General features: G+C 49.3%; 5 protein-coding genes across 5 annotated transcripts; 3 read left to right on the top strand and 2 right to left on the bottom strand.

Annotated features, from left to right (window-relative positions):
- Nucleotides 1–1,255: 1,255 nt before the first annotated feature.
- Nucleotides 1,256–1,993, top strand: PSV08DRAFT_242953 (uncharacterized protein; the record flags this gene model as incomplete). The annotated part of the gene is made up of 1 exon (XM_014220271.2): nucleotides 1,256–1,993. The coding sequence occupies one exon, from the start codon at nucleotides 1,256–1,258 to the stop codon at nucleotides 1,991–1,993; it is 738 nt and encodes a 245-aa protein (XP_014075746.2).
- A 906-nt stretch (nucleotides 1,994–2,899) lies between these two features.
- PSV08DRAFT_168604 (uncharacterized protein) lies at nucleotides 2,900–4,721 on the bottom strand (the record flags this gene model as incomplete). The annotated part of the gene is made up of 6 exons (XM_014220270.1): nucleotides 2,900–3,650; nucleotides 3,707–3,796; nucleotides 3,847–3,972; nucleotides 4,024–4,130; nucleotides 4,180–4,358; nucleotides 4,406–4,721. 6 exons carry the CDS (start codon nucleotides 4,719–4,721, stop codon nucleotides 2,900–2,902), a joined length of 1,569 nt encoding a protein of 522 aa, XP_014075745.1.
- Nucleotides 4,722–7,116: 2,395 nt separating this feature from the next.
- On the top strand, nucleotides 7,117–8,505 carry PSV08DRAFT_169973 (major facilitator superfamily domain-containing protein; the record flags this gene model as incomplete). Its single annotated transcript, XM_014220269.1, is given in 2 exon segments — nucleotides 7,117–7,558; nucleotides 7,574–8,505. The coding sequence occupies 2 exon segments, from the start codon at nucleotides 7,117–7,119 to the stop codon at nucleotides 8,503–8,505; spliced, it is 1,374 nt and encodes a 457-aa protein (XP_014075744.1).
- Nucleotides 8,506–8,879: 374 nt separating this feature from the next.
- Nucleotides 8,880–10,124, top strand: PSV08DRAFT_214333 (uncharacterized protein; the record flags this gene model as incomplete). The annotated part of the gene is made up of 1 exon (XM_014220268.1): nucleotides 8,880–10,124. One exon carries the CDS (start codon nucleotides 8,880–8,882, stop codon nucleotides 10,122–10,124), a length of 1,245 nt encoding a protein of 414 aa, XP_014075743.1.
- Nucleotides 10,115–13,841, bottom strand: PSV08DRAFT_398279 (trypsin-like cysteine/serine peptidase domain-containing protein; the record flags this gene model as incomplete). The annotated part of the gene is made up of 3 exons (XM_014220267.2): nucleotides 10,115–10,585; nucleotides 10,641–13,538; nucleotides 13,671–13,841. 3 exons carry the CDS (start codon nucleotides 13,839–13,841, stop codon nucleotides 10,283–10,285), a joined length of 3,372 nt encoding a protein of 1,123 aa, XP_014075742.2. The 3' UTR covers nucleotides 10,115–10,282.
- Between the last annotated feature and the right edge of the window lie 252 nt (nucleotides 13,842–14,093).

The following is a 14,093-nucleotide window of genomic DNA, read 5'->3' as shown; positions in this document are numbered from 1 at the left end:
TACCATTGTAGAGAAACATTTAAAAGAAGGTCTTCTATCAAGTGCGAGTCTTGAGTAATGTGTTGTAGAATCATGTTATTAAACTTTTACTTCTTAGTATACACGTGCTTTTGTAATCTCGCTAGGTATAGTAGGTCTAGAATGAGATTGTGAATGTAAAAAAGGTAGCTCTAACAGCCTAGCGAGCGGTACTGAAGGGCAGTGCAGATTAAGCTCTATTTTCTCCATCTATCTATTACCTGATAGTTTTTATCTTGAAAACATTAGGAAATTTCTAATTGCAAAGGTTCTGCTTTGTTAGGCTTTCCTGGTACCAACCCTACTTAGAAAATTCATCTAAAAAACTGATATACACACTAAAGATATAAAACGTATCTTATGAGCCTATATAATGCTTGTAAGGTTATGGTCAGGTTGTAGAACTTGATTTCACTTAATTCGGAAACACAGTATTATTATTATTATTATCATTGTTTTTCTTCTTCATTATCATTATCATTATTATCGGCGTCTAGAATGATAATACTTTCATCCTCGCTAAAACTACTACTGCTATTATTATAACCTTCTAGTATCACTCTTTTGTAATCATCGTCTTTGTTATCGTTGTATTTAACGGTATGTTCACCTACTTTAGTACCTGTGTCTTCGTTAAAGTACTTTTATTATCCTTATCTATAATAATTTGCTTCGTCTTCCCTTTTCCTTTTCCTATTCTCAAAGTTTCGTGGACGTCTCTTGTTTTTTAATTACTATTAAATACATACGTTCCTGTTAGCTGTGTTCGCGTTTTGATTTTCTCTTCGAGCTACGCCTTGTTTTTACACCAAATCTATGTTTCAATCTTAGGTTTTATCAAAATGTACACATACGAAGAACAAAAACTAAAAACTAAAGCAAAACTAATGCTGCATATACTAACCATGGTTAATACGCGCTTACCATAGTTCGCACGTTTTTTGGAGTGCTAGTCGGCGAATTTTTATGTTCACAGTCGCTACCATTCAACCACTCACCGGCAGTACATTTGATTATAAGCCTCCTCAAGAGGCAATAATTATTCTATTACAAAATCATTCAACTTTAGTTCTACTACGTATCTTCGTATGGGAATTATGCTATGCGACTTTTTACTATTTAGTAATGATGGCTTCTTGTAGATTGATATGCATCGGCAGGACACTTTACAAGGAGAAAGAAACAGCTTTCATACCTTCTCATCACCGGTTTATAACGCACATACTTCTTGGATAATATGGCTTCCTCAAGCGAGCAGTCTTGCTCATGTGGGTCGGACAGCTACTCAGACCCGTGGTGTGCAGTGTATTCAAACGCCGCGACCAATCCTTCTGGTAGGAAGGATATAAACCATCACTCCAAAAACAAATCTAACTTTAAACATGAAGTCATCCCTGCCCCTCAGCGTATCACCGAGTTCTTCTGCCAAGCGGATGGAACATACAGAATGCCTACTGTGAAACCATTTGGACCCGACCCGACGATTTGGCCTTCAACACCACCACACCCAGAAAACTGGTCATCTTCCAACACAGAATGCTCGATAGCATGGCCTGACCTTGCAACCTTTCCACCGGCGCCACAAGGCCCCATAGAACCACCAACTTCTAAATATCGACTGAAAAACGAAGAAGAGGAAGAACCCTTCGAGAAACTCGGCAGCGCCGCGTTACTAGAAGGCAGTATCCCCTACTTTGGCACCGGGTACGGAGAATACGGTCGCAACATTGACACCAATACCGTATGTCGCTTCTTTGATAAAAATCGCATGAGGAGACAACAAAGTGCGAAAGGAGACGCCCCACTGATTTTCTCTTCCGTCTTACCAGCGTCCACTCGGCAAGCCGCCGCTCCATCCCGCCAGCCTGATTCACCACGCGTGGTCTGTGCATATCCTGCATTACCACAACCTGTGACACCATCCGCTCCAAGATACGAAACCTACAGCCACGCACTCGCCACCCGTCCCTCCTAAATCACAACTCTACCATTCCTCCCGTGCCACCCCCTAACGCATGAATTTCGCGCGCTGCATAGAGGTCCCGACCAGATGGTTGTAACGATGAGAGATGAGCAAAGGGAAAGAAAAGACTCTTTTTCGTCAACGACCATTGTGGCTTGTCTGAGCAAATCTCGCTGCGCCTAAAGGGTCTAGACTTGCAGACGACGTTTTGTTATCCGGGTAAATAGGCCTAGTATTTGTGAGAAGCTCCGTGTATGAGACATGTCATCGACTTCTCCATATCGGAGGAAAAAAAAGGTTGGTGAAGGGAGTGAGCTTCGTAGTTTGGTTTACAAAGGGAAGGATTTGTTTCTATACTTGCTGCCAATGTCATGTGCACATGTCGATCTTGGGGATCGCTATCACAGTGGATACCCTTTTTTTTTGCTCTTCAACTGCCAAGAAAGGTAAGTATGTGTGCCGGCCGATCAGGGTTGGAAGCGTGACAAATTCTAGAACGCGCCCCGCATGGTAGCAAAACGCATGTCGAAACCGCATCCACAGGTGGATCTGGTGTTGTCCTTGGCGATTACAATGAGAGAACTTGCCTTGGGCTTCTAAGAATCAGGGCTTGGACGATGAAGATGGCAATAGTAACGCATGTAGATTGATGGTAGTAATGATTAATGTGCTGTTATTATAATTATGATGAAAAATACGAGTTCTAATTTTCTATGATATTTCCAGAAGTTGGGGGAATGGGGAAAAGGCAGCAATAGGTAAATGATCGCAGCCAGGATGATTAAGTTCAACAACATGAACAGGGAAAGCAATTGCATTGTCATTCAAGGGTATTATCCTAACTAAGAAAGGAGGCAGGTAAAAGGCAGAAAAAAATGGGGGCATTGGTCGAAACAGCAGTCATAAGAGACGTGTTGTTCAGAGAGCGGTGTGAAGCTTGCCTGCGAGCTCTACATACCTAGGCCAGGTATTTGTAAAAACAAGGTACTTGATGCTGTCATAGGCAGCGTCAAAAATTTCGTCTGTGAATTCACTCGGTACTATGCTCTTTGTACTCGAGGTTGATGATGACGTTGTATCACTTTGGATACTAGTTGGGCGACTGAGTGTGTCTTCCCACGGGCACACGACGTTTTCCCGGAAGACGGGTGATTGGACATCGTCAGGCGTTTTGCAGCGCGGCATATATGGATCGAATTCTACTTCTGCGAAGACGGTTTGTAGTGTCTTGAAGATCTTGTATTCGATGTTGATGGCCATCTCAGCAGTAAACGGGTTGACGAGCGTGAAGAAGATGAGTGATGCCTCGTTAAACATTTGGCGGCGTTGCGCTGTAGTGACGACCTTAAGGCCGGCCCATTTTCTCCTAAAGTTGCGCACTTCGCGCAAGAAGATACAGTTCTCGGCTGTGAACTCACGGGCTGCGGCCCAGGCAATGAGGGGCTCGATGCTGTGTTCGATGCTGAATTCCAGAGCTTGCATAGATACTTTGGTTCTGGAAGATTTGTCGAGGCTCTCCATTGGCGACTTTTCAACCAAGATGGGCCGCGAAGATTTGAAAGAATCGGTTTCGGAGATTGAAGAGCGACGATAGGGCTGCATCTTCAGTGCATCCCGGAGAGGGATGACGACCAGGACTTGTTGGCAAACTATCAGTGATGGTATGAACCTATTTGGTTGAGTTAATGTCAAGATCGAAGCACTACGGGTAAAACCTAGACCTACCATCCTGCTGGTGCGAAGAATCTGTTGACGCTGGTAGCGATGTTCATGTTTGAGTATGTGAAGGCAATCCAAAGCGGTGTTCCTGGTAGACTAGCCAGAATGTAAGTGATTTGAGTAAGGAACGCAGAAAATAAACATACCCAGCAATGATGGCCAGTCTTGTTTGCCAGGCCCATGAGTGGACGTCCCTGATGTCGCGGATCTTCCATAGAATCCAAGGGCCCACTAGCATCGTCCAGAACAATTGAACAAAAATCGATGGAATCCTGCACTCTGATTAGTTCAGACATCCATCTTTTCACAAATGCGCCACATACCATTCACCCCCTCGGCGGCATTTGTGGAAGTCTGTAGCCACTCCAAAGAAGCCGAAAGACGCATGAAAACGGCGCGAACCGAAGAATAATATGATAGCAGGAATAAACTGGACTGGTCAGCGCAAAGAATTTGTGATCTAAGCAAATAGCTCTTACGGAAATCGCCAACCCAGCCAAGGTACCAAAGTACACTTTCTTTGCTGCATCGAGATCGCGCCACGCTTCGTATAGCCCACGGGGAGTGTATGAGATGCGCTTCTTGCGTGCTCCTTCAAGGAAGTTACGCGTCAACCGATTCTGTCTCTCATAGACCGTGAGAACCTTTGCGTTGCAAGCTATGAAGCGTTAGTCGAAGCCCATACGTGTAAGCAGAACTACTCACCCTGGAAGAATGCCATGCCAGATGGAAGGAAGACAGACATGATCCAGAATTCGGCTGAGCATGGAAAGAAGCCATTCCAAGGGTAGACAAACAGGACAATAGTGAGATACACATGGAGCATACAAACTGCTGCGAAAAGCACCTTGATATTTCGCAGCTGTATGCAGAATGCATCACGTCGTCGATATAAAAAGTAGAGCTCTGCAGACAGTGTGATGGTGTAGAATATGGCGAAGACGATGTAGGCTATCCCAAGGGCGTCCATGTTCATTCTCCTTTCGCCATCTAGCGCTCGCGGGCGCATGACGGCTGCCATGACGACCAGGCTGTAGGGGTGCTGAGTAAGTGTGATAGTTTCGACTGATAGTCAACGAGGTATGAAGATTTGAAGACCCGGATCCCCCCTCTTACTTAATGGAACGAATGTGGAGACGTGTTGCTCAGAAAACTGATTTCAACAGGTACCGAGTACACGGCCCAAGTCATGCAACGGGCCGCAGGGTGAGAAAAGCGGCATACGACTGCAGAAGGCGGGAAGGCGGTAGAAGGACTGAGTTTGACGGGCACATGGGCCTGTTCTGGCTAAGAGGGCCAGCGGGATGTGTTTGGACATGGCTCGGTGGCCTCAGTCACACGCGCTTATTCGAAACTGGTAAAGACAGATGTTGCTCAGCCAGAACGATTGTATGTTGTTAGTGTAACAGAAGGGATGCGCATCCGCTGCATGGAGAGACGTGCAAACGCTGCATGCCGGTAATTGTCACAAGGCCCAACGTGCGAATGGAGGCTGCTACCTTGTCCTATTGCTACCGCTACAAGAAGAGACAAGTCTGATTGGAACTGCTGGATGCATTGGTCAGCTAGTGGTATCTGTATATTTTGAAAACAGCAAGATGATTGGACGGAATTGTTGAGCATGGGCCACCTGGGTGTGTGGCTCTCGTTTGTCTTGGATCATCGCGTCCCAGTTCAGACGTCGGAGGTTTCAAGCAGCTCCAAGAACCCCAGGAACCACTGCCGACTATCACCTCCGTACTGCATCTACCGTTTAACGGGCTCGGGTGCATCGTTGCACTATTAAATTTCGCCGCTTTGGCCTAGGCCAAGTACAGGTAATCCGAACTATTCTCGCTAGGAACTCCTCTGTTCAACAAGTGTGCTGTTAGTAGTATTGACCGACATCACCCCGAATAGTAGAGTAGTGTCACCATGGCATTCATGGCATCCATGGCGCACTGTATCGGCGTACGCACTAACAGTCGCGACTTCGGCAGCCTACATAGCACTTATTGATGCAAATCGGCTTTTATTGTACGGAAGATCTATGCCGCTCAGTAGTTTCAGTTTCGATTGTACCTCTCTCCATTAACCGGCAGAAAGTCTGACATTCATGCGTTCGTTGACCCTTCGCAATTCCGGAACATTGAAAACACAACTCTACGTCAAGTTGGGTTCAAAACTCCTGTCAGTCTTGAAATGGTTTCAAGTCCGGTCTGATGGGAATCTGACGGAAATCTTCTCGCCGAGATGTCATTGCGTCTGTCAAAAGCGTCATTGGACATGGCATCGTCGTTGGGACTTGACCTGCCTTTTCAGGCCGTGCAGAGGATTCTGGCCATCCCTGAATACTGAGGTATACTATATTTCAGATGGCTATAATTGTTCGGTTCAAAGAACCGTGTCGTGTGACAAGGTATTCAACAACGCTGTACTACAAATGGAACCACGCCGGTTGGCTCAAACCTCTTGAGCAACTTGAGATAGTTACTATGCCTTTCGCAGGAAGGTCACATCTTCACTTCTTTCCCGTACATGTAACGATATTTGCCTGAACATTGACGCAGCAATGTTCAGGAGACTGATAAGATATGCACCTTCCCTGAAAGCATATTTACATATGCGGGGTTATGCAAGTCTTGCTCAACTTTGTGCAACCTTGGAAGCCAGTCAATCCTACATTATGATACTGAGCACATACTACCCTACGGCTTTCTGCATATACCCGTCAACCCGCGTTTCCCCCACGAACTGCGTGACATGGCACAATGAGTTTGCTGATGCTACCATGCATAGCTGTCTCGAATCCTTTCTTGATATGTATCAACTAGCAGATCATAAAATCAATTTGTCTATCCAATAGGACCTAACCACTTGTGTTTACGGGATTTCATTCTATACATGGGAGTCTGTGGAGAAGAGCGAATCACGATCTTCTGCCGCTGTCGTACGTCAAGTGCAAGTACGCAGAAGCGATGGCTAAGCTTAATTGATAGATCTGGGTCAGTAATCTTCATTCTGCTGTTACTCCGTGCTGAGTTTGTGATTAAGAACAAACTGGAGTACTCAACCCCAAATCTATTCGACTCAGCTGAGCGACTCGACAGATACACATTATCAACACATCAAAGAGTCGACACTACCGTTCGTATTTTTAATCAGACAGCTACAGACAACTTCATTACTAATACGTGCACCCCTCTTGTGAATAATGTCCTCCAACTTCAACTATGGTCACACGGTGACAAGATCCGATCAACCACAGTTGAGAAAACACATAGCAATCAATATCTGCATCTGTAGCTGCCTATGAATAACATATACTCTGTGACTCCCTTCCAAGCCTTTCACAAAAAAAAGCTCACTCACTCTCGGAGATAGCCACACATCCAACGTAGCCAAGATATTCCACCAAACCCACGTGACTCCTAACAATGTCTTCATCAGACCCTTTCAGACCATTTCCACTACACCCTTCCAAACTACCTGGCTCCTCTCCCCGGACTCACCTCACCCCCACCAAATTCCTCACCAAAGAGAATTCACGCAGCCACCTAGCCTACGCATGGACTGCACGTAGAAAATGGATCCTCCTTACTGTCATTTCATCCTGCCAAACCAGCACAGCCTTCAACACAGCCAGCTATTCCAACGCCGTTCCCTCACTTAACACATACTTTGGCATCGAAAATGCCCAAAAGGGGATAGCAACCTCCCTGATCTCGCACGCAGTCGGGTACAGGCTCTGGCGCCCGTTTTCAGAGGACATGGGTCGTAAGTCAGTCACGCAGGCTTCGCTTGGTCTGACCAATATGTCTGTCCTGATTTGCGCATCGTCAGGAAGCTTTGGTGGAGTCATTGGAGGGAGGATTGTGGGTTGATTGTCGTAAGCTAGATGCGACGTAACTATGAGTATCATCGAGGATATGTTTGACAAGGAAGAGCAGTTCTGTGCCGTCTTATGGGCATCTCTCTTCACATGTCTTGGTGCTGTCCTTGCTGGCGTTGCTAGAGGCGCAGTTCAACAATTTCTTGACTGGAGATGGACCTTTTGGCTTCAGTTCGTTCTTGGTGTAGCTACACAGTTCCTCCACTGGCTGCTTGCGGAAGAGATGCGGGTGTCGGTTCTGCTGGATCGTGAGGCGGAAAGGCAAAGAGAGGAGGGCAACATGAATATCTATGGACCCAATTACGACAAAGCCTGGATGGAGATGTATCAATGCCCCCAATGGGCCATGGCAATGCTCCGGCCGTACGAAATGCTCATTTCCGAGCCTATTATCCTGACCTTCGCTCTACTGAGCGGCTATATCGATACTCTCATCTTCTCCTTCTTCGAGAGGCACAGCTATCTTTTCCAGCAGTGGTTGTTCACACCTACAAGCATTTCCTTCATTCTTGTCGCATTAACGGTCTCGTGTGTGGTGGGTTACTGTACCTTTGTCCCTTTTATCAGTCACCACAACGCGCGACGCACCAAAGGCGAAAAGGTGGTTCTCAAGACTCGCCTCGATCGTCCTCTATACTACATCATCTGCCTTCCACACGGTCTACTGATATGCGCTTTTGTCGTAGCAGGACCGCCGCTCCACTGGTTTGGTGTAGTTGTCACGTCTGTTCTGATTGGAATCGCCAACATCTGGTTGTGTTTGGCTTTGCTGTTTCGTTCTGTGTACCGGTACACATCCCGTACTTTAGGGGCCCGAAAGTCCATGTCAAACCCAAATTCGCAACACATTCACAAGCCAGAAGGGATAGTGACAATGAAAGGAGGACTTTTGGATGAAGGAATCCTGTACATACTCGGACTGTTAGGATACTAGGGCGGTTAAAATATTTCAAGGAGCGCAGGCGCAGGTAATCAGTATATATCATATGGTTCAAGTAATTTAGAAATATGAACTGATCATTTTCCTGAATTTGACTGGCTAGACAACGATCTTCGTGTGTTTCCGATTCCTGTGGATATAGTGTACGTCATGGTAACATAAGCGACGTCGCTATCGAGCTTCCGACAACTTCTAATCTGACACCATCTAGGATACAGCATCATGTCATTGACTGTAATACAAGATTCTATCCTTGCATAGATCTTGATATTCTCTAAATTTAAAATGTAGTTACGCACTACGAGCCTTTGGCTCAAATCTAACAAACTTTCATTCCATCCAGGCCTTTCACAGTTCCACGCGCAACCATGGCCCAAGCAAAACCCAAGAACATTGTTATTGTAGGAGGCTCACTAGGCGGCCTCATGGCTGGAGTCGCATTGAAGCATCTGAGAAAAGACCTCAACATCCGCATCTTCGAGCGCAACCCAACGCCCCTTCTCCAAGACCAAGGCGCAGGCGTCGTAGCCGGCCCAAAAGTACAAAAGTTCTTCGAAACCCACGACCGAACCCACACACCACTGACAGTCCCAAGCCACCAGCGGCAATATCTCGATAAGGAAGGAAAGATAATCAGCCGCCACGACCAAGACCAACACATGACAAGCTGGGACCTCCTCTACCACCTCCTCCGCACAAACTACGACGGCACAAAAACCGACTACGCCGCAGTCCCCACCCCGGAACCCAACGAAGGAACAACATCCTACGAATACGGGTGCACAGTCACAAGCGTAGCCGTCCCATCCCCAGACTTCTCCAACCCCATCCAAATATCCTACACCCACACCTCCGGCACCTCTCGCAACACTCCGGCAGACCTCGTCCTCGCCGCCGACGGCCCCAGCTCCCAAATCCGCACCTCATACTTCCCCTCCACAGCGCGTACCTACGCCGGTTACATAGCCTGGCGCGGCACCCTCCCCGAAACCTCTCTCAGCACTCCCACCCACTCCCTCTTCACAAACACCTTCACCTTCTACCATGCCCCCGGCACCCAAATCCTCGCTTACACGATCCCCGGGTCCCATGGTACTACGGCACCGGGGCAGCGCTTGCTAAACTGGGTCTGGTACGTTAATGCTGCGCAAGGTTCCAAGGAGCATGAGGATGTTATGACGGATGTGCATGGGCGGAAGCATCACGTTACGCTTCCGCCTGGCGCTATTAACCCGCGGGTTTGGGAGCGCCAGAAGAAGAGGGCGGAAGAGATGTTACCGCCGCAGTTTGCGGAGGTGGTGCGGGGGACGGAGGTCCCGTTTGTGCAGGCGATTACGGATGTGATTGCGCCGGCGGCGGTGTTGGAGGGAGGAAGGGTGGTGTTGCTGGGTGATGCGCTTGCCGGGTTTCGGCCGCATACTGCGGCGAGTACGAATCAGGCAGCTTTGGGTGCTATGGCGCTGGCTGGGGCGGTGGAGCGCTTGTTGGGAGGGGAGATGGTGGCGCTGGGGGAGTGGGAGGCGGAGGTTATGCGGTACGCGGTTGAGATGCAGCGACGAGGGGTGGAGATGGGGGATAAGAGTCAGTTTGGCGAGCATGAGATGCAGAGATAGAGAAATTATTGTTTGGTCTGGTTTGGGATATTTTCTGTACAGTACATAGACACATTTACATGGAATGATGATCCGAGACTCCTGTGCGTTAAGATGAATAGCAGTGGTTATTAATTTCTTTCAAGCCCCGCATTGTCTATACCCAAACAACCATCCGTCTAGTCTTCAGCAGCATCCGCTTCCAGCTCATCCGGTCCCAATTCCTCTCTTGCGCCTCCGACATCACACTCGTGAATAATCTTTTTCCAGCCCAGGGGTTCCGACGGATCTTTGATATGCTCGATAGTAGGGAAGTAGTGCTCGTTCTTCTTCATGGTAGCGACCCAGGGGACATTATCAAATGTCATGACTTTCATGCGGAAATACTCATTGTCCTTGATCTTCTTGATTTCGACAAGGAAAGCGGAGAGATTAGGCGTAGGGACATTGTTGACGTGTGTGACAAAGTTTGTGGGTGCGAGCTAGTGGTACTGGTTAGCAAAGAAAAAATACAGAAAGAGAAATCGAGAAACTTACCCCGTACATGTACGCTGGTGAGCCACGGGCCCGCGAGGAAATGTAGACGTCTGAGTGGATTTTGCTGATTTGCTGACGCACGGCTTGATGAGGACGGTGGAAAGTGGCACCGCAGAAGCTGACCAGACGGTCGGTCTCGAGGTCCTCTGTTGGAACGGTAGAGACCTTGATGGTCTTTTCTTCGCGTTTGCGCACAATGACTGCGTCAAGGACTTCATTGTTGTACATAACGTCCAGATCCGGAGAGCGGGTTACGAGTTTGCCGTTGAGTGTCAAAAGGACATCGCCCTCGTGAAGGCCATCGCTATGACCCGAATCGACCTTCCGGACCATGAAGAGCTGATGGCGCTCTGGATCGACCGTTTCTGTCTTTTCGATCCATTCCTCTGAAACACCCATGACGCGAGCTTGGCTCATCTGAACTGTTTGGAATTCGACGTTCAAGATACGAAGCTTTGGAGTCTTGCCGCTTCGGATCTCGTTGAGTACTGGAAGGAGGTTGGGTGTCGCAAGACCGAGATGATATTCTACGTCCTTGCCACTATGCGAAGTTCGCTCACCCAAGTATGAAAGCCAGAGAGCCTGGACAGTGCCATCCTCGGCAATAAGCACACCAGAACCGCTATGCGAAGCCTGGTTTGTGTCTACGGTGATGGCATCAAAATTGGTTGCACGGTACCGCGGCGTGATTGCACTAGCCGGAATAGCAACAGTAGTAATATCTGTCACAACCGTCTTAGCCACAACAGGTCGGAAGTTTTGGTTGATACCAAAGAAAATAGTCTCAGCACCCTTCTTGATGAAATCCGTTGCAAACTTGGGAGTCTTCACAGGTGCATTGACTAGCGAGGCATCGTACTTGACAATGGCATAGTTCTGTAACGGGTGCATGAAGACAACCTTTGCATCAACAAAAATGCTGTCGGCGATGATCAAGGATATATCGCACAGGTCGTAGGGCAGAATTGCTCTTGAAACAAGGACAAGACCCTGGTCGGCATCAACCACAAGACCATAGCCCTGCTTGTTCAACTTGGGGAAGCCGTCGAGCTTGATGGGCATGGAGACGTGCACGCGTACAAAACTGCGGACAATGTCTACAGCCTCTGGATAACTAGAGCTCATCTTGACAAAGTTGGCACGACGTGGAACTGGAGGCACAGGTGGTATGGCATCGGCAAGTGGGCTAAAGTCCCACAAGCCAGTCGTATCATTACGAGTTGCTACCCGAATCTTTGCGTGCCAATGCCTATCGATTGCAGTAATGCTCGTGTTTGCAGTGTGCAGATCGCGCAGGTGCTTGTACATCATGACGACTCGCTTGCGGTCAGGAATCTTCTTCATGACTTGAATGAAAGTGTCTAGGTCTGGTGTTGGCTGGTTGTCAACTTCTTGAATCAGCCAGCCAGACGTGTAGCCATCGGCAAATCTGAATGAGCCAGCCGCCTCACACACATACACACCTGCGCCCTTGAGCGAGATGGCGTATAGGCGAGCTTGTTGATATGAGAGGTCGTGGAACGAAGCACCTGCAACAGAAACAAACTTGTCGGGGGTAATGGCATGGAGATCACCGACATCAATCTCGACGTCCATGTTCTCTCCTGCACGCTGAATGGTCACAGAAATGGTTTGGCCCACGTGCTCATCCAGGATTGCATCGAGACGGACAAACTGGGTCAGTAGCTCTCCGTTGACACGCAGCAGAAGATCACCCTCTTCAACCTTGTTCGATGCAGGACCTTGGGGGAGAACAACCTCGGCAACCAGCATGCCCGTTTCTTTGGGGAACTGGGTGCGGATGTCCTTTTCTAGCTCGGCAGAGAGACCCAATCGTCGACATTCGTCGAAGGGCTTGAGTATCCACTGCGTCTGAATGGTGCCTCTGGTGACATGCTTGCCTTGGCGGATCAGCTCGAGCGCGCGCAGAGGGCGGTCCAAGGGCAGGAAGTAGTCGGTCGCAGCACCGTCAGCGCGTCCGCCCGCCTGTAGCGCAACGGCATATCCGTCGCGGTCGACTACAGGACTGCCCGAAGAACCTCCGCTGGCGGCAGCGGCGGCCTGTATGTAGTTTGTGTTGAAGTCGGAGTAGCCCTCGCCGTACTCAGGCGCGTTGCGATCCAGTCGGCTGATGACGCCAGACAGAATACTCAGCTTCTCTCCAGCATCGTTACCGACCACGCGAATCTCAACGCCAACCTTTGCATTGTCTGGGCGTAGCTTAAGGGCGGTGACGGGCATGTAGCGAATCTTTGAAGGGTCGAAGCGCAGGATACCAAAGTCGTGGACGGGGTCGCGGTAGACGGGGTGGACGTCGCACTCCTCGTGGTTGTCGAAGATGCAGTAGCCGATAAAGGGCCCGGCGCCCACGACATGTCTGTTTGTGAGGATGTAGCCTTGTTCGGCATCGACGACGAAGCCCGTAGCTTCTGAGCTGACGGCGGGATCTGTGTCAAAGGAGCATGTCTGGCAAAAGTGAATCGAGACAACGCTCTTCACCACGTTCTCGATGGTCTTTTGCCACTCGGCCGTGTCAGGCCCAGAGGCGGAAGCAGCAACGTGGGCAGGCGGCGGCAGGTCGTCGGCGGCGCTGTATTCGCTGGGGGCGTCTTCCATGGTGTCGTCGTGGCCGTTTGTCACGTGTGCAGAGGGTTCGGGCTTGATGTGCTTGAGGGGGCGGTCGGTGGCGGGCGAAGTTGGGGGTTGCTTGCGCTTGACGGAGCCATTGTGGTCCATTTGCGGCGGTGGGTGGAGCAGGCGGCGGGCGCAGGCGAGCACAGTAGTACTGGGCAGCCTGGCAAGCGGGCGCGTGTGGAGAAGAGTGAGCGGTCGTCGTCTGGTTGCGCAGAAAGTTTTTGTGCAGGCGGCGACTGAGACTCGGCCAAGCAGCATTCCAGCCTGGGGATCAGTTTGCAGAGGCTGACGCTGAAGCGGAGGATGAAGACGCAGACAACACACGGCACGCACGGCTCGGGAGGCTCAGGTGGCCAGGCAGTGCCAGTGCTGCTGTTTCTGCTGCCAATTGCACACGGGGAAACTGGGAGAGGGCACGCGCACAAGGGAGCGCAGGCGACGGTGAGGACGGAATGGCCGCTGGCTGCATGCAACAAGACATGCTACTAGTAAGTAGTACAAGTACGTAGTTTGCGCATCCGCCCCCTGCTCGTCGCCCGCTGTGCCATGACTCAGCATATGCGGCATTACCTAATGCTGCATCCGCCCTGCATCACCGCTCTTGCACCCACCTCCCATGCAACCGACAAAACTGGAAAATGGCGGCCCCATCAACCGCGATGCAACATCACGCCAAAACACTGCCAAAACACCGCATTTTCGCATACCTGCTAATGCAGACTTAATTCAATATATTGGAGCTCGACCTTGATAGATATCTATAACAGATTTGAGTAACTATTATTAGGCCTACAGATACACTACAAAAATGGCAGCGCG

This window comes from Bipolaris maydis (assembly GCF_028858645.1).
Source record: "Bipolaris maydis strain C4 unplaced genomic scaffold PSV08scaffold_1, whole genome shotgun sequence".
Lineage (NCBI taxonomy): Eukaryota > Fungi > Ascomycota > Dothideomycetes > Pleosporales > Pleosporaceae > Bipolaris > Bipolaris maydis.
Note: the sequence above shows the minus strand (reverse complement) of the source record. Positions and strands in the feature narration are given on the sequence as shown.